This window comes from Aethalodelphis obliquidens, unplaced genomic scaffold, assembly GCF_003676395.1.
Source record: "Aethalodelphis obliquidens isolate GAN/ISIS:26980383/991018 unplaced genomic scaffold, ASM367639v1 scaffold19, whole genome shotgun sequence".
In the NCBI taxonomy this organism is placed as follows: domain Eukaryota; kingdom Metazoa; phylum Chordata; class Mammalia; order Artiodactyla; family Delphinidae; genus Aethalodelphis; species Aethalodelphis obliquidens.
The window spans coordinates 22,367,847-22,386,532 of NW_020837963.1; the positions used below are offsets into that span (position 1 = coordinate 22,367,847).

Consider the following 18,686-nt stretch of genomic DNA (forward strand, 5'->3'; position numbering starts at 1 on the left):
CTGTTCTGAAGGTAACTCATGTTTTAACATAATTTTGCATTAACAATATCATTTATCCAGAATAAGACATCCAATTTGCTCTTCAACTCTGGGCTGAAAGCTCAAGGGGGAGGGAGGCCAAAAGGACAAGCAATGATGGATGTCTCCTCGTTCAAGGGCCCCGCCGGCTCCTATGCCCCCCAAGCCGGCACTTTCCATCCTGTAATTGCAGCTCTATCCAGTGGACACAAACGAAGTCTGAGAACTTGAGCAGATCACTGGACCTTACTTCCCTTCAGTGTTCTCACTCGAAAATCAAGGTTACGTCCACAGTCAAGTGTGCAGGGGGCGTTAAACGAGAAGACATGGGTAAGGTACTGATCAAGTTCCTCACACATCATCAGCTTTCAGTGAACAGGAGAAATCAGTATATTTAGAGAGCATGTGGCTCAATTCCTTCACCTTTTTGAAGATCTTAACGATCTATTATACAGATTAAGATTTCCGGATTCCAAGTCCAATCTTTCACTGTTAGATAGATCATCAACTCCCCCTTTATGTTACACAAGCATGTGATATTTGTAGATCCTAATATGTTGTTGATAAAGCACACATGGAAGAAGTTAAGTATATTGAAGGTTAATTTAGTATATTTAAGGTTAAGTATATTTAATGTAAATACAGCTACTATATTTTATAAATTCACTATCATTCTTAGTTTTAAAAAAATATGAAGCTCTCCAAATCTCAAAAGTGAATGAAATACTCTCACTGGCTGGTTAATGCAATCTATTCTTTAAAAATATAAATGATCAAAAACAACAGCAAAATATGTTGAATACCATCAGATTCTAATCTGAACTAGATGGAGAGTTGGCCGCCCCTTTCTTGGTGACTGACTGAAAATCTCACCACTGTTTTTGAAAAAGCCCCATGAGGCAGAGATCTCCCTTTTCCTGTCCTCAAAATAATAACAGGAGAAATAAATCTGGATGATAAAATTAAGGAAATATTGCCAAAATCATTCATACATGATGCTAAAAATCCTACTTTGGTGTGGCGACCGTAATTTAGTTCTCAATAATGTAGTGCTACCCTCTATCCTAAACCTTCACAAGAGGTCAAGCTACCTGTTTTTGTTTTGTTTTGCTTTTAATAAAAATTGCATATGTTTAGGGCATATACAACAAAATGATAGGTGGAATGATTACTATAGTCAAGCTAATTTACACATCTTCTCCCCATATAGTTACCATTTTTCGGTGATAAGAGCACCTGAAATCTACTCTCTTAGCAAATTTCCAGTGTTCAAGACAATGATATTAACTATCATTAATGTCTTCATGCTGTACGTTGGGTCTCTAGACTTGTTCATCCCGCATAACTTCAACTGTGTACTCTGACCAACATCTATCTCCCCCGTTCCCCACCTCCCCACCCTGGTAACCACCATTCTACCTGTTTTCTTTTTTTCCTTCTTTTTTTTTTTAATTGGGGTATAGTTGTTTTACAATGTTTTGTTAGTTTCTACTGTACAGTGCAGTTCCTTGTGCTATATAGCAGGTTCTTATTAGTTATCTATCTTGTACATATTAGTGTATATATGTACAATATCTTCTTTAGCCATTCCTCTGTTGATGGACATTTTTGTTTTTTTAATATTTTAATTTTATTGGAGTATAGTTGATTTACAATGTTGTGTTAGTTTCAGGTGTACCTGTTTTCAGTTGGTTGTTCTTTACGGAAATCGGAATAACCTGATTTGGGATCCAAACTACAAAAGCTCACCACACGAGGCAGGGCGGGGAAGGGCATGTATTTCTGGCCATGGTGGCTCAGGCCATGTGTCAAACAGCTCACCCCTAAGACCCTTCCTATCCTCTCCGTCACTTGCATGGCTAATCAGAGTGGACTATACACTGAAGACTTGCAAACAGCATTTAACAGGTGGCTGCACACAACAGCAAATGAGATCTTGCGTGGCAAAATGGAGTCTGTAATAAGTAAGTATTTAACTAAAGAGATTTTGCTAATTGACACTCTGTAAGCCTCACCCATATACACAGAATTATTATTGAGCTTAGCTACACCTAAACAGAAAGGGAAAACCAACACATGGGAATTTTTCTTACTTCCTGACCATTAGATATTCCTTATATAGTACTTTAAATTGTTCTTTTATAATACGGATTTCTTAAAAAGAAAGCACTATATCAGGTGGTATATGATGTGCTCTGCTGGATGTCTATTTGGGATATAATTTGAGGGACATCAGACAAGAAACACACAGTCCCAAATTATTTCCTTCCCTAGATTATCTCTGACAACTAAAAATTTCATCACTAGTCATTTTGTATCAAAAGCCTAGGAAATAATAACAGTGACAGTAATAATAATACCTACCATTCCCCGACTACCATGGGCCAAGTTCCTTACATATATGATCTCTAAACCATTCAACAAAGAGAATGGTATTATTAACTCAATTTACTATTCAGGAACCTGAGATTAAGAGGGACTGAGCAGCTAATATAAGGTTATAAAGGAAGTAAAGGCTATAAAACCCAAGTTTTTCCAACATACCACACCCAATCCATGTGGCTATTACTTGTAGGAGTAACTAAGCTTCAAACTACAATCACTGGTAGACACGGCAGGAAATACTTCAAGAGATCATTCGATTCTTTCTGAGATGACAGCTTGCAATTTCTGAAGCATCTTCTCTAGTGAAACTTGGATGAAGCTAAAAACAGAGTCAGTGCTTGAACTCTGCCTAGGATTCACTAATAAGCCCAGATTTGGTGTTACAGAAAGGACTCTGAACAAGCAGGGTTGGAAGCAAAAGGAAATGAGACTACGTCAAAGGAGGTGTCTGACCTCTGAACCCAAACATTGCCAACATCAGCTTAATCTAGGTTCAAGTTCTCATTAAGACAAGATAAAACCTGTGCTTTCTCCCATGACATTCGAATTCATGAGACGCTTCTTCTATTCAGAAATGATAGCACATTAAGAAAAATGGAACTGATTTACAGTATTATTTCTTTGAAACAATAATATAGAATCTAGAAATGGAATTGGAAAATGGCACAAAAATATGATAAAGCATTTCACAGTTTCTACTTGGTCTTTACAGAAACAAATATTGTAGATGGGTAAAAAGGTAAATAAAAATTTCACTTACCTGATGGAACCACCTGTATCACCTTTTCCCAGGTTCCATGTGGGAAAGTATGAAGAAAGCAGGAATAGAAGCCAATGTCCACCTCAGAGGCATTATGGAAGGACAAGGTCATATCGTTAGAGGCCGTGGTTGAATTGGAAAAGTAAACCCTATCAACGTACGGCTCTCTTATGATCACACGGTAAGTAGGGTTGAAAATGGCTATGGACTCTCTCTCCAGTGTCTTGATCTTGAACCACTCCATCTGGGTTAAAGTGTCCTTTGATGGATACACACATTCTAGGGCCATATTCTTAGCAAGTTTAACAGTTGTGTCCCAAAATATCTGTTCACATCCAGCTGAAAGACACACCATCATGTGATCATGTGAATTCAATTAGACCTGATGATTGAAACACCAAACAGACATCTGAAGCTTACTCTAGACCTAGCAAGATAGTAAAATTGAGGCTAACAGTTTCTACCTTAGTCTAAAAAGGTTTCCACTGCTGATAATTGGTATTTACAACTTGTAGCTTTTCTGAACAAGTGAGAAATTATCTAAACCAACTAAGGGCATTATAAATTCTGAACATGTCACACTATAAGACTAAAAAAGGAGTAAATTCTTTAAATGAAGACATTATCTTTACCTTTGTATACATAAAGAATAGCCAAGAGGAAAGTAAGGTAATCCATCTCTGGAACCTGTTTGGGAGGCCAGTCTACAGAAAGACAATTTATAATGTCACATTGAGAGCCCCAGCACGATGCACTGTTTCCTTCCTCTCAGATCCTATCAGCAGTGTCTTCTTTATCTGAAGTATGAACACAGGAAAAAGGTCTTAGCTTCAAAGTCAGGTTTGCTCTCGTACAAAGATGGGCAGATTTGAGTTACTTCTCTCTCGGGGAAATAGCTTATTTTCAAGCTTTCATTTTCTACAAAGATTCATTCATTCGAACAAACATTCTCTGAGTGCCTGCTCTGGGCCCAACTCTGCTCTAGGTGATGAGGATACAGCAATTAATTAAAAAAATATATCCTTGCCATAATGGAACTTACATTCTAGTGGGAGGAGGCAGAAAATAAAATAGAGAAGGACAAAATAGAGTTAGGTGGTAAGTGCATGAAGAAAAACAAAGCAGGACCGGGATGGCGTGGTAGTGTTCCCCCATGGATAGGAGGGCTGGGAAGTCTGCACTGAGAATGTGAGATTGGGGCAGAGTCTACAGGGCACAGGAAGGGGCCTGCAGCTCCACCAGCATGGACGGCCCATGGGGCATGGCCTTCCTATCCCCTCTGCCTCTTCGCTGACCTCAGGCATTTGCTTAGGGAGTGATGAAGGGACCGCTGAAGGCCCTCCAGATTCCAAAGTATCGTGGCTCAGGGAATATACAAATCCACAATTATCATTGATTTTTTAAAACTTTTTATTTTGAAATAATTGTACAGTCACAGGAATTTGCAGAAATACTGCAGAGAGGATCTGTGTACCCTTCACCTAATTTCCCCCATGGTTCTGTCTTATATAATCTTAGTAGGTACGTCATTGCTCCCTTCCCTCTCTTATAAAATAACAGTTCAGTTGCCTAAGAACTTGCTGGGAACGTATAACCACGTCAGCATAAAAATATATTATTGCCTCTGTAACAAGAGGCAACAATGCAAGAATGCATCTGACCCCTGATGAGAGGTTCAAAATAAAAGAGGGTAAAAATTGAGAAAAGCGGGGGCAGGCACCACTAAAGACAACTTTGCCTGATGCTGACTCTGAGCCTATGTGATTCCATCCCAAAGTTCACCAGCAGGTGTCTTCTCCTTAACATCAGTATCTAATGTGGGAACTTTCTCAGGAAACATGAAATCAAATATGAAATAAAAAATGTAATGATAATCAGAACAAAATTATAATGTGTCCATATGATAACATATAGTGCTGCCTTATGGTTACAGAACATTCTATTTTCCAAAACCTTTCACATCTATATTATCTGTGCCTATAACAGCTCTGTGATATAGTCAGATGAAGTAACTCTCATCTCTGTCTTGTAAGTAATTTAATGAAGCAATTTGATGAAAATTTTACTGAGCTCTACCAGGTACCCTGCTTAGGTCCTGGAGACACAAGCATGAGAAAGACACAGTCTCTGCCCTCTAGTCATGCATAACGTATTGGGTCAGATAGATTAAAGGAGCAATTCATTATAATAAAACTAGATCATTTCTTTGATCAAGTTTTACAACATCCCAGAGAGGAACAATTCATTCTAACAGATTTGGGGAACATTTTGTAAAAAAAAAAAAAAAAAAGGCAAGTGTACCACATCCTGGGCCTTCCAACCTGAATGAGACATTCCAAGTAGACAAATAAGAAGAGGAGATAAAGGTGCAAAACACGGGGCATTTTCAGGAAATGATGTGATTACCATCTAGTGGGTGGGAGGGGACAAAAATGAAATTGGGTCTTGTTTGAAATTGTCTTGAATGACATCCATAAGGGAGTTCAAACTTGACATCTTTTTTTTTTTTTTTTTTTTTTGCGGTACGCGGGCCTCTCACTGCTGTGGCCTCTCCCGTTGCGGAGCACAGGCTCCGGACGCGCAGGCTCAGCGGCCATGGCTCAAGGGCCCAGCCGCTCCGCGGCATGTGGGATCTTCCCGGACCGGGGCATGAACCCGTGTCCCCTGCATCGGCAGGCAGACTCTCAACCACTGCACCACCAGGGAAGCCCCGAAACTTGACATCTTGCTTACATCTGTCACTCCAGCACCAAACACGATTCCTGGGACATGTGTCTATGGCATAAACAATAACAGCTCTAGGAGGAACTTGTTTTTAAAAATCATTGTAGCTGGAGCCATTGAGAGGAGATGGGGACAGACAATGACAAGAGATTAGACTGTGTAGATAGATAGGATGAAGATTTTCTGATACAATTCTAAGAGCAAGTGGATGCTGTTGGCGGCTTTTAGGCACCAGAATTACATGACCTGATTTAAATTCTTAGAAAGAGAGCTGAGCATCACCCATTTCCCTCTCCTCACTCCTAACAAAAACCTGTTTTGGTTTGGGCATCCATTTCTCCCACACCACCGGGATATTATGACAAATCTGAGCTATTCCACTGACAACTATGACTAATTCGGGGGCTGGAGGTGGAGAAGCCAAGCGTGGACTGAGTAGATCCAATCAGAGTCAAGGAAATTATATTTCACGTCAGAAAGACAGAAAGACCCTCAGTGAATGCCTGCCCCCCGCACTGGGAGTAAGGACTCAGGAATGTGGGAGGATTACTGGAAAACAGGTGCTCATTGATAATAACTAGTAGTAACCCCTTCATTCGCAAGGCACCGAAGTCAGCGTAGCTAAACGATGAAGAAAGCAGAAGGGCACTTGCATTCTGATATGTCTAAACTCAAAGGACCTAGAGGTCTCGGATGTGAACGAAAGGTGCAGAAAGACACTGGACTGAAGATAAAGTTCAGCTGTTACAACTTTGCTAAGGATGAGCCCTATTTATCAACGTCTAACCAAAGGCAAACAGAGACTGGCCCGGAGCTATTTTTGTTGTGTAGGCAGACATTTTTTGCATGATTTATGAAGGGATTTTGGCTCAAGGTTTTTCTTCTATTAGAGCTGTCTGTATAAAAGAGCTTCATCCTCAAGGATGACATTAATCAAGATATTCCTGGATTTCTCTACTGTTAATACGTCTCAGCAAACCTCAGAAGTGACTTTGCTCACAAGTTCATCTGGGTTGGGTGCCCCTAGGTGGCCTGGGCTGGGTGCCCCTCTTCAGACCTGTTGCTTCCTCTGCTGGCTGTCCTTGCAGACCTTCCCCACCTCCTCAGACGCACTGCTCTGCCCTCTGTGAGATGTTCTGCTTTCCCGGATGCCGGGGCCCTTTCTGAAACTCGGAGGATCCTAGTCTCCACTCGGTTCCCCAAGCCAGCATTCCCCAGCCCGCGCTGAGACTCCTGCTGTGTCTGGGAGCCCGCTCCTGCTCCCACATCTTTCCTCCCTAGCTTGGACAACTGTCCACATGCTGGGGAGCCGAGGCCTGTGAAAGAGAAAATCTGGGCTAAGCCCTGAGAACAAGCCGCTGGGCTGGCAGGGTCACAGATGTGTGGTCCTTAGTCCCCTCCCTTGTTTTTAGAGGCAGACCTGATGGTGCCCGTGGCTGGGAGGTCTGGGCTGCTCAGAGGCTCCTGCTTCCAGGGGGTGCAGGTGGTCCAGGTTTCCACTCCCTGCCTCACAGCATCTTCTTAAGAGAATCTTTCCAACCAGGGCCTGTGGCGAGTCACAGACCTGCCCCCAGGACAGGTTCCACTGCCGCTGAGGGGCCATAAAAACTTACTTCCATTCAAAGCAGAGATTTTAGTTCAGCCTCAGGGGGATCCTCCAGAAGAAGCCAGCCCACTGTGCCATTGCTGGAAGTAGTTTGGCTGGAACTCAGACATGCCCGTCTGTCTATGTGTCTACGGCTGTTTCCGTGCCACTATGAGTAGCTGCAGCAGGGACCGCGTGGCCCGCAGAGCCATAACTTTCTGGCCCTTTGCAGAAAAGTTCACCAGCCCTTGCTTAGGGTTATTTATACCTGGAGAGCGAACCTTTATTATTGAAGTTCATCCCTGCTCAGGCTTACTTGAAGGAAGGTAGTTTAAGCCTGATAGCCCGACACTGGTAAAAGAGCTAAATTTTCTTATTCTCAAGACCCAAACTACCAGATTTTCCCAGGAACAGACTGAGAAAAAGGACTTTATGCAACACCCTTTTACTATACTATGCCCATCAGTAAACGTACAGGTTCACAGAGATCAACCATTCTGCGAATTAATTAAAGCTATTCCCCGCAGCTCTCCTCCTGCTTTCCCTACTGGTCATCCTCCTGTATCCACAGCCCGACTCCCTGCCCACTAATAATTTTAAAAGTGTGAACGTGGTCACACCCAGTCTTTTTTCTAGAAGGTTACTGACCTTGAGATGTGAGCGCCCTGCTCGCTCTGACTCTTCTTTCCCGGTATGTGTCTTGGTTAAGGGCTTCCTGTTTACCATGGCCTCTTGGCCTCACCCCCTTTTGGTCAAGGCCATCTCCCCGGCTGTGCTCATCCCCTAGTTTGCATCTTGGGAGCAGCTGGGGGCGTTCGTCCTATGCCCTCTCCACCAGAGCTCCCTCAGGTTGGAGCTGAAGTAAATCACTAATATTTCACTAAGGAGGATTAAAACCAGTCAAGAAGTGTCCCTGCTTCTGGAAGCATCTTTACCGTTTTAGCTTCTCAGACTCATTCCCAACTCAGATATACTTCTGTCCTTCTCTTTGCCCCACCTAAGCTTCTACAGTCTGAAAGGATATACTTTCACTGTGAATGTTCTAACTCTGAACTGAAACTACACACAAAAAACTTGAAATTGTTTACTTTGTCTTTTCTTCCCCATCTGCTTTCCTGCCAATCAAAGCACTTCAGAGTCAGAAGTCTCTGAAGTGCAGGAAGCTTATCTCTGCCCATATCTCAGGGCATTTGAATCCTACCTCCTAGATACTCTTTTCGGTGTTGTTTTCTGACTCTCTGATTCTCTGACACAAAAAGCACACAAAGTTGGTGGTTTCCTAAGAACCGTCTCCACAAGTCTATCAGCTTCTTTGTCCCAGACATGAAATAGTTTCTAGGTTGTTCCAGAGGACAGCAGAGTTAGTTTTACTCATCCTTTTGATGTACTAGGGAATGGAGGTTAAACCACCATGAAGGGCTGTGGCTGAAGTTGAGTTCATGCAATTCGTGGAAATACTGGGGAGAAAAGATGGCATCTGACAGAAGAGAAGCCACTTGCTGGGGGCTAACCTGCCCCAAACACTGACCGACAGGTCACACACTCGGGCTGGCCTCTTCTGCACACTGTGTATGCCTGAAAGCATGCAAAAGACCTTGAAGTGCTGCCTTGCATCACACAAATATCTTTTGAGCACTTAATTGTGGGACAGAGGAAGCTTCCTAAAACACCTGCTTGACTTGTGTCACTCTCTTCAAGGCCTCACTGTCCTCAAAAGAATATCCAACTTCTTACCGACTTACGAGGCCAGATACACTTGAACTCTGCTGTTTTTTCCTGTCTTACATCTTACATCTTTGCTCACTCCCTTCCTTCACTCCAGACCCACCTAATAGTTTGGGCTTAAAGGTGCTGCTTACCTAAAAAATGAAGGTGGTTTACTGATCTCATGCAGCCCAGAGAGCAGCTCTGAATGGAAACCAGGATCCCTTCAAAGATTTCAAAACAAATGCACCTCTGCTGGGACCAGAGGGGGATCTGCTCCGTTCCTTCGTAACAGCAAGAATATCTGCACAGGCATTGCCATTCTGATACAATCAGGCTTGACATAATAATAAGCAACAAACCATGCAGGAAACCAATACAGAACTTTTTCATCAGAGTTCCCTCTGGCTAAAGAGTGAGTTAGTGAAAGAAGTAACCAGATCTGTGGCGGAAGCTCGGCTCATGCAAGAAGTCAGTCAACCTCACTGAGGAATAATATCAAGGATATGGCTGAGCAAAGGGAAGAGGCCTCCTGGAGGAGAAGAAGTTGCTCTGAGCAACTGCGAGACATGAAATACTCTCTTACTTCACTAAAAGGGCTTTCTTTGTCTTATGGGAATGGTTTACCATCTTTTCAACACTAACATCTAAACTCCTGTGTCACCCAATGCTCTAGTCGGTCAGGATTGGGTAGATGTTTCACATACGTGTAAAATGTTTTCCCGTAATTAAGTTGCATCAAATAAAGTGTAATTAGGTCTCATGGAAAACGGTTTTTCAGAAATGAGTAGACAGTGAATGGTGGCTCTGCAAGTCAGGTTGTCAGCCTCTTTTTAATAAACCCAGAATTAATTTGGGTTTAAAAAAACAGAATTACCGATGTTCAGCATATGACAACAGTGACACTTCAGCACAGCAGGGAAAGAACTCGTTGTCTACTGTAGGGTGTTAGTGAAAGGGACTGCCTATTGGGAAAAGCTGCAGTCGGCATCCACCCCCGGGGCAGCAGGACCTCCCCACGCCCACCAGAGGGCCCGCACAGCTAGTGCCTGGGTGGGGGACCTAGACTCTTGCCAACACATTTATTCCATCGGAATCCAAATCCAAAGCTTGAGGATTCAAAGCAGGGGATCAGCAGGGCCCCAGGGCCCATTCTGGCCAGACGGCAGCAGGGCTGCGGCCCTACCAATGCCCAAGACAGCAGCACACAGGCTCTGCCAGCAGCAGGGGAGCTGGGTGTCCCCGTGGAGTGGCGGCAGGGCCTGTGCCGGATGCAGGGGTGTCTTCGCAGGCCTGCGGGGGTGGCCCTGGGGGAACTGTGGCCGGCCTAGTGGCACGGAGCCGGTGCCCCCCAACTCACACCCATTCGTTCTGTGACCTGCTCCGCGTCCCCGTCCCTTCAAGTTGCTTCCTTCTCACCTTAGACAGAAGTACTTTGGAAAGGTACAACTAAGGACCCTGATCACTACACTCAACTGTCACAGCAGCACACATTTCTAAGGTATTAATAATTTGAAAAAGAAAAATATTCTAAACAAGGGGAGAATATATTTTATAAGCTTGAGGGTAGAGATGGATTTTTGGTTTTGAGATTAAATACATACAGAATATGTATATATATAAATATATTAAGGGACACATTTTAAGATGTGCATATATATATGTGTGTGTATATATATATATATAAAATGCCAAAGCCAGGGAAAATGTGACAGCTTTTCCTACATAAAAACTTAAAACTCTGGCGTGACAAATATCACACACTAACAAAGCAAAAGGCAGGACAGTCGGGAGAGGGATGACATAGAAGTACAGTATTTTCTAAGTGCAAAGTACTTAAATATCAATGACAGAAAGAAATCCCACAAATGTCCCAATAGAAAACAGGCAATGGATGCTAAACATCAATTCACATAAGAAGCACTACAGATAGAAAAATGTAAAAAGCTATTTGATCTCACCAGTTGTAATAAATGAAATGAATGAATAAATAAAAATGAAAACAATGACAAATTAATTTTTGCATGTCAAATATGTAAATATACAAATGAAAAGAACGATAGTGACCACTGTTAACAAGAGCAGATGGAAACACAAATGCCATATGCTGTGAGTGCAAATGCACACAGGTACACATTTTCTACGCAGAAGAGTTGAGATCTGACTTATTGTATCCTCTGACCCAGCAAGGTCACCACAAGATAGTTATCTTAAAGAATAATAAATTTAGCAAAGATCTGTGTTTAAAAATGGAAATGTTTATTACAGCATTATTTCTATTAATGAAAACAGGATACAATCTGCATGCCTTTCTCTAGTGGACTGGCTCAATTAATTGTGCTAAGTCCATAGGCTGGGATGCTCTGCGGCTCTTTAATGGTTATGCAGATCTATATTTAGACATGCAAAATGTCTGTAATATACCAAGTGAAGAACTTTTTTCAACACACGTCCACTCATAAAAATAAGACAGCAAATGAGCCATTCTGAAAAGTTCTACCCAGACTGGGAGCCCTCACCCTCTCCTCACCTGGTGTGGCATTGCTGGGCCCAGCAGGCAGCACCCAGGACTCCACTGGCCACTGTCTTCTTCTTCCTCCTCTGTTTATCAACCTTCCCTCTCCTGATGGTCTCAAGGTTTCAAGGAAATAAATACTTGCACACACACTTTCAGGACTCCTGCCCTGAGTATCAGGCCCGGGTAAGTACTAAGTTCTTCTTTGGGAATTGGTTCTAAAGACCCCAGGAAGCAGCAGACAGCCACTGTCCATGGACGGATGGGGACTTGCAGATATTCACTATCTCTTCTCTGCAGCCATCCCCTGACAGAGCTCATTCCTTTCTCCTCTGCATCCCACATTACTCTGTGCTGCTGCTATGTGATAACACTCCCCCTGCATTATGGTTAGTCAGTGAGAGAGAGTGAGAGTTACTCCCCTATAAACAAGAGTATGGGCTTTGCAAAGAGACTTATGTTCAAATCCTGATCCATCTTGGACTAGCCGTGGGGCCTCCAGCTCCCAGGACTTTGATGACAGGAAAGACCCTGCCAGCCCCAGGGGAGCAGCCAGGCTGGCAAACCCCACCCTCATGTTATCCCAGCCAAGTGCCCTCCACCCAGATGGGGAATTTCAGACAAAGCTCTGAATATTTTATTCGGCCTCTTATACTCTCAATACTGCTGCATCCCAGGTACTTTAAAGAAATTTTTTACTTTCCAAAACAGCACTAAACATACATGTGCTAGGATACAAAATTAATATACAGAAATATGTTGCATTTAATAATGAACTATCAGAAAGAGAAATTAAGAAAACAAACCCATTTACAATCGCATAGAAAAGAATAAATTACCTAGGAATAAACCTACCTAAGGAGGTAAAATATCTGTACTCAGAAAATGATAAGACCCTGATGAAAGAAATTGAAGATGTCACAAACAGATAGAAAGATATACTGTGTTTGTGGATTGGAATAATAATATTGTTAAAATGACCATACTATTCAAGGAAATCTACAGATTCAATCTAATCCATATCAAAATACTAAGCATAGGGCTTCCCTGGTGGCGCAGCGGTTGAGAGTCCGCCTGCCGATGCAGGGGACATGGGTTCGTGTCCCGGTCCAGGAAGATCCCACATGCCGCGGAGCAGCTGGGCCTGTGAGCCATGGCCGCTGAGCCTGTGCGTCCGGAGCCTGTGCTCCGCAACGGGAGAGGCCACAACAGTGAGAGGCGCATGTACCGCCAAAAAAAATAAATTAAAAAAAAAATACCAAGCGTATTTTTCTCAGAACAAGAAGAAATAATCCTACAATTTGTATAGAAACACAAAAGACCCCAAATAGCCAAAACAATCTTGAGAAAGAAGAATAGAGCTGGAGGTATTACACTCCCTGACTTCAGACTATACTACAATATACTACTAAAGCTACAGTAATCAAAACAGTATGATATTGGCACAGAAACAGACACATAGCTCAATGGAACAGAATAGAGAACCCAGAAATAAACCCATGCACTTATGGTCATTTAATCTACGACAAGGAGACAAGAATATTCAATGGAGAAGAGACAGTCTCTTCAATAAGTGGTGCTGGGAAATCTGGATAGCTACATGTAAAAGAATGAAATTAGAACACCATACACAAAAATAAACTAAAAATGGATTAAAGACCTAAATATATGAGGAAAACATATGCAGAACACTCTTTGATATAAATTGTAGCAATATTTTTGGGGATCTGTCTCCTAAAGCAAAGGAAATAAAAGCAAAAATAAACAAATGGGACCTAATTAGACTTAAAAGCTTTTGTACAGCAAAGGAAACCATCCACAAAAAGAAAAGACAATCTACAGACTAGGAGAAAATATTTGCTAATGATATGACCAATAAGGGATTAATATCTAGCATATATAAACAGTTTATATAACTCAAGAAAACAAACAACCTGAATTTTAAAAAATGGGCAGAAGACTTGAATAGATGTTTCTCCAAAGAATACAATGCTCAACATTGCTAATCATCAGGGAAATGCAAATCAAAACCACAATGAGATGTTACCTCACACCTGTCAGAATGGCCATCATGAAAAGAACATAAATAACAAAGGTTGGCAAGGATGTGGAAAAAAGGGAACCCTTGCACACTGTTGGTGGGAATGTAGATTGGTGCAGCCACTGTGGAAAACAGTAGGGAGGTTTCTCAAAAAACTAAAAATAGAATTGCTATATGACCAGCAATTCCACTCCTTGGTATTCAAAAACAAACCCCCAAAACCTTCATTCAAAAAGATACATGCACCCCAGTGTTTGTGGCAGCATTATTTACAATTGCCAACATATGGAAGCAACCTAAGTGTCCATCAAAAGATGAATGGATAAAGAAGATGTAGTATAAATAAATACACTATAATACTACTCAGCCATAAAAAGGAATGAAATATTTCCATTTGCAACAACATGGATGGACTTGGAGGATATTATGTTAAGTGAAATAAGTCAGAGAAAGACAAATACTGTATGATTATCACTTATATGTGGAATGTAAAAAATAAAACAAACTAGTGAATGTAACACAAAAGAAACAGAAAACAAACTAATGACTACCAGTGGGGAGAGGAAAGGAGGAAGGGGCAAGATAGGGGTAGGGGATTAAGAGTTACAAACTAGTATGTATAAAATAAATAAGCTACAACGATATATTGTACAACATGGGTAATATAGCCAATATTTCATAACAACTGTAAATGGAATATAGTCTTTAAAAATTGTGGATTACTACCTTGTACACCTGAAACTTATGTAATATTGTACATCACCTACACCTCAATTTAAAAAACCATATACATACTTAAATTAGGTCCTTGATAGATATTGTTATCGCAAATTTCTGAATTTTTATTTTTGTTGTCATAGTTGTTCCTCTGCTTTGCTGGTGCCCTGAGGACAGTTTTGTCTGCAGTCGAGTAATGGAGCTTATATTTGAGCTGTTTGGTTAACAATTACACCAAGGTCATTGTCCCCATAGCCTGTCACCATGGCAGGGTAACTAGATAAGGGAAGGTTTGCTGCCTCAGCTACACAAGGTCCCACATCTTCCTGTAATTTGAATCCAGAATAAATGTAGTCTAATGTAGATAGGGTCCCATCTCTCTCTGGAGCTCCCCAGAATGGCTCCAACATACACCTGGTTGAACTGGTGTGTTTATTAACAGCCTCCCATTTCATTCTCAAAAGTGTCTTGGTTTGGATAATAGGTCATCTTAAAAGCCACCTCAGATAGCTGTGGGTTTGAAGTCCCATGAGCAAGGAAACCCTTCAGTCCTGGACAAATCAGGATAGTTAGTCTCCACTTATACAGCAGTAACAAAGACCACCTGGGTCCTGGTGCTGGGTCCAGCCCATCTTCATTCCTGGTCAGCTCCTGGTCACCTTGGGAGGCTATGGTGTCTTTTCTACCCAGCCCTCAATCAGGATTACCCTTATCCATCATAAAGCTTCTAACACTGCTGGCTCTCAAGGAGGCAGGGCCAGAGTCTCCATCCTCCTCTCCCCAGTGCATGTGGCCTCTTTGAAAAGTTTCCACCAGGTCCTGTGAAAGGCAAGCTGGGTCAGACAGAAAAACAGTCCTTCTATTTCCTTCCCTCAGGGCAATGGGAGCCTACCCACTTCACGTGTATCCACTCTGAGGGGGTAAGCAGTGATCCTTCTGAAAGTCAAATTATGACCTGTGGTGACCCTCTCTTTCCCACACTAGATATAGAAGGAGCCAGCTCCTTTTTCAAAATGAATAGATGAACCAATATATAAATAGTTTACATTCCTTCTAACCTGATGCTGCACTATATATAAAACTGTGCCTTTTGTCTTATTATTTTTATCTGCTTTGCGTCTGTCTCTGGATCCCCCAACTTGAATGTGAGTTCCTTGAGTGCAAAGACTGCCTTGTTCACTGCTGTGCTGAGTGTGACCCACTGTCCTGGTTTGCCTGAGGCCAAGCAGTTTCCCACGACATGGGATTTCAGTGCTAAAACCAGGACAGTTCCAGGTAGGCCTTGGCAGTTGTAACTAACTGTATCCCCAATCCAAAAGCGATGGCCAGTATGTAGCAGGTGTTCAATAAACAATAACTATGATCTAACTTTATCTTATATATTTGGCTTATTTTCAGTCATTTTACCACGTTTCCCATTTATTTCAATCTTCTCTGCTATTCTGAGCACCAGCATGCCTTTCTCTCTCTTAATTTCCACTGAGGAACCATTCTGCCACTTCAGTGCTCTAAATAAAAAGCTGAGATGTCCTCAAAGTTCAAAGTTGCATCACGGGCATAATTTTCCTTGTAGTAGAGCTATGTAATCAAATTGTTCCTTTACCAACATGGATCAGATTTCATAGTTTAGCATAAACAGGCTGAAACTCTTTAGTTTCCTGCATTTATTAAAACCAGAAATTAAAATATCTATTATTTTTTAATGAGAATGCTAAAATTATCTGGCTGACATGTTAATACCCGGGACACGCTTCATTCATGGGGGGTACAATATCCATTTCCCTAATGCCGAGGCTGAAAACTGGTGTCACCTTTGGGTCATCTTTTTCAACCCCTCATATTCAATCACCAAATGCTACAGAGTTAAAGAAAGTATTTAAAAAAGCAACCTCTACATCTGTGCTCTCACCGGCCTAGTCCTCAAAGCATCCAACATGGGAGCATAGATTCACTTGCTTCTAACTCATCCTACAACTGCCCTTGGATCTACTTTCCTAATAACTACTTTCTGAGTAATAAAATTGATAGCTATTTTTCTGATCATCTCACTTAACCCTTCAACTATAAACAGCACAGGTAATGACTATTAAATGGTTACCAGTTGCCTGACACTTCTCTAAGGCTTTACATGTTTTATTCATTAAAACTTTTAAAAATCTTAGAAAGTAGGAATTGTTACTATTCTTACATTACATGTGAGGAAACAGGCACAGAGTGATTAAGTAACTTTCCCAATGTTCCCCACACCTTTTAGGTAGCAAAACCAGGATTTGGACTCAGATGTTTGACTGCAGAGTACACACTCTTTACCTCAACATCCTACTGCCCCCCCATGGAGTCATGTTTTTTCCCCACTCAACAGATAATGAAGTGGGCTTTCAGCAGGTAGGAAACATTCCTGAAGTTCCATGTGTGAGCCACTGCAGCACACTGCCTTTCTTCTATGGTACTCCCCAGGTCAGAAATTTTCATTAGAAAAAATTATTTCATATGGCAATGTTTCCCAAAGTGCATCTTCCAATTATCATAGACATTATGGAAAATGTGGATTTTGTGGATAAACTGGATTTGGAAACTTTACACTCTTTAATCCCCTTTTGGAAATACAGATATCATTCAATGCAGCATATTAAAGGTTCTGAGAAAATCAGGAATGAAGAAGCCTACTGAATTTAGTTTAAACCACTGTTTCTCAAACTAGTTTGACTGTGAAATTACATCTTTATGTATCCTCTATTAGCATACGTATCAGAACATACTGTGGAAAATGGTGTGCAATAGATTCACATCTAAACACCTTGGCTTCATTTTCAAAGTCTTACATAGTGTACTCCCTTCTTCACCTGTCCAAAGTCACTTCTCATTTGAGAATCAAAAATAAATGTAATTCAATATATCAACAAGTTAAAGAAGAAAAATTATGTGATCATATTGATGGACACAGAAAAATCATTTGATAAAAAAATGTAACACCCACTCACAATAAAAGCCATGAGTTAGAAATGGAGGGGAATTACCTCAACTTGATCAAGATCATCTGCAAAGAACCCATAGCCAGGACTGAATGCTCTCCTCTTAAGACTGGGGAAAAAGTAAGGATGCTTGAACCATTGCTGTACAACATAGTACTAGATGTTCCAGCCACTGTAATAAAGCAAGAAAAAGAAATAAAAGGCACACAGATAGGGAAGGAAGACATAAAACTAGGCCAAACTGCAGAGGACACGATTGTTTATGTAGCAAACTCAAGAAATCTACAAAATCTTCTAGAACTAATAAGTGAGTTCAGTAAGTTTGCAGTATACAAGATCAACACCCCAAAATCAACTGTATTTCTATATACTAATAATAATCACAGGGAAACTAAAATTTAAAACATAATACCATTTATAATCACTCCAAATAAAACAAAAGACTTAGGTGTCTGGTATACTTCTACCATGGGATACTACTCAACAATAAAAAAGATCAAACTATTGATACATGCAAAAACTTGGATAAATCTGCAGGGAATCATGCTGAGTAAAAAAAAAAAAAAAAAAAAAAAAAGCCAGTCTCAAAGGTTTCATATTGAATGTATTCCATTTATACGACATTCTTGAAATGACAATTTTTTTTAAATTTAGAAATTTTAGAAAAGATTAGAAGTTGCCAGGGGTTAAAAATGGGGAGTGATGTGGGAAAGAAATATTTGTCATAACAGGCAACACAGAGGATCCTCATGATGTTGGAACTGTTTTGTATCTTGACTGTGGTGGGAGATATGCAGATTTACACAGGGGACAACACTGTAGAGATCTTAATATAATTAATGCAATTATTCTTGCATTAACATGATATACTTATGCATCTTATACAGCTTAATATAATAGAACTTAAAACACACATGCACCCACACACAAATGAGTACAAGTAAAACTGAGGAAAGCAGAATACTGTAGGTGGATTGCACCAATGTCAATGTCCTGGATGTGATATTGTACTCTATTTTGTAAGATGCTACCATTGGGGGAAACTGGGTAAAAATATATGGAGTCTCTCTGTATTATTTCTTACAATTGCATGTGAATCTACAATTATCTCAATGAAATTTCAATGAAAATAAAGAGAGAAGGCAATAACATAACATTTATGGTTCTTTGGTGCCCCACTGCCAGGAATCTTCTGTGAAGAGTCAGAACTGGGGACTCATTCACCTTTTAGGTGCCATCAAGAAGGGTATTTAGATTGGTTCAAG

At 41.1% G+C, this 18,686-nt stretch overlaps 1 protein-coding gene across 3 annotated transcripts in view; it reads right to left on the reverse strand.

The window, feature by feature from the left end:
• The window catches only part of CD226 (CD226 molecule), a 100,463-nt gene extending 82,569 nt beyond the window's left edge, over nt 1-17,894 (reverse strand). The window contains exons 1-3 of one of the 3 annotated variants that reach the window (XM_027118734.1): nt 17,467-17,894; nt 3,796-3,960; nt 3,164-3,502 (exon numbers count right to left, since the gene is read on the reverse strand). In XM_027118734.1, the coding sequence (XP_026974535.1) occupies nt 3,164-3,502; nt 3,796-3,841 (385 nt within the window). In that variant the 5' untranslated portion in view covers nt 3,842-3,960; nt 17,467-17,894. Of the gene's footprint in view, nt 1-3,163; nt 3,503-3,795; nt 3,961-8,120; nt 8,826-11,706; nt 11,901-17,466 lie in introns of those variants that run through there. The other 2 variants (XM_027118732.1, XM_027118733.1) reach the window with 2 other exon arrangements.
• Between the last annotated feature and the right edge of the window lie 792 nt (nt 17,895-18,686).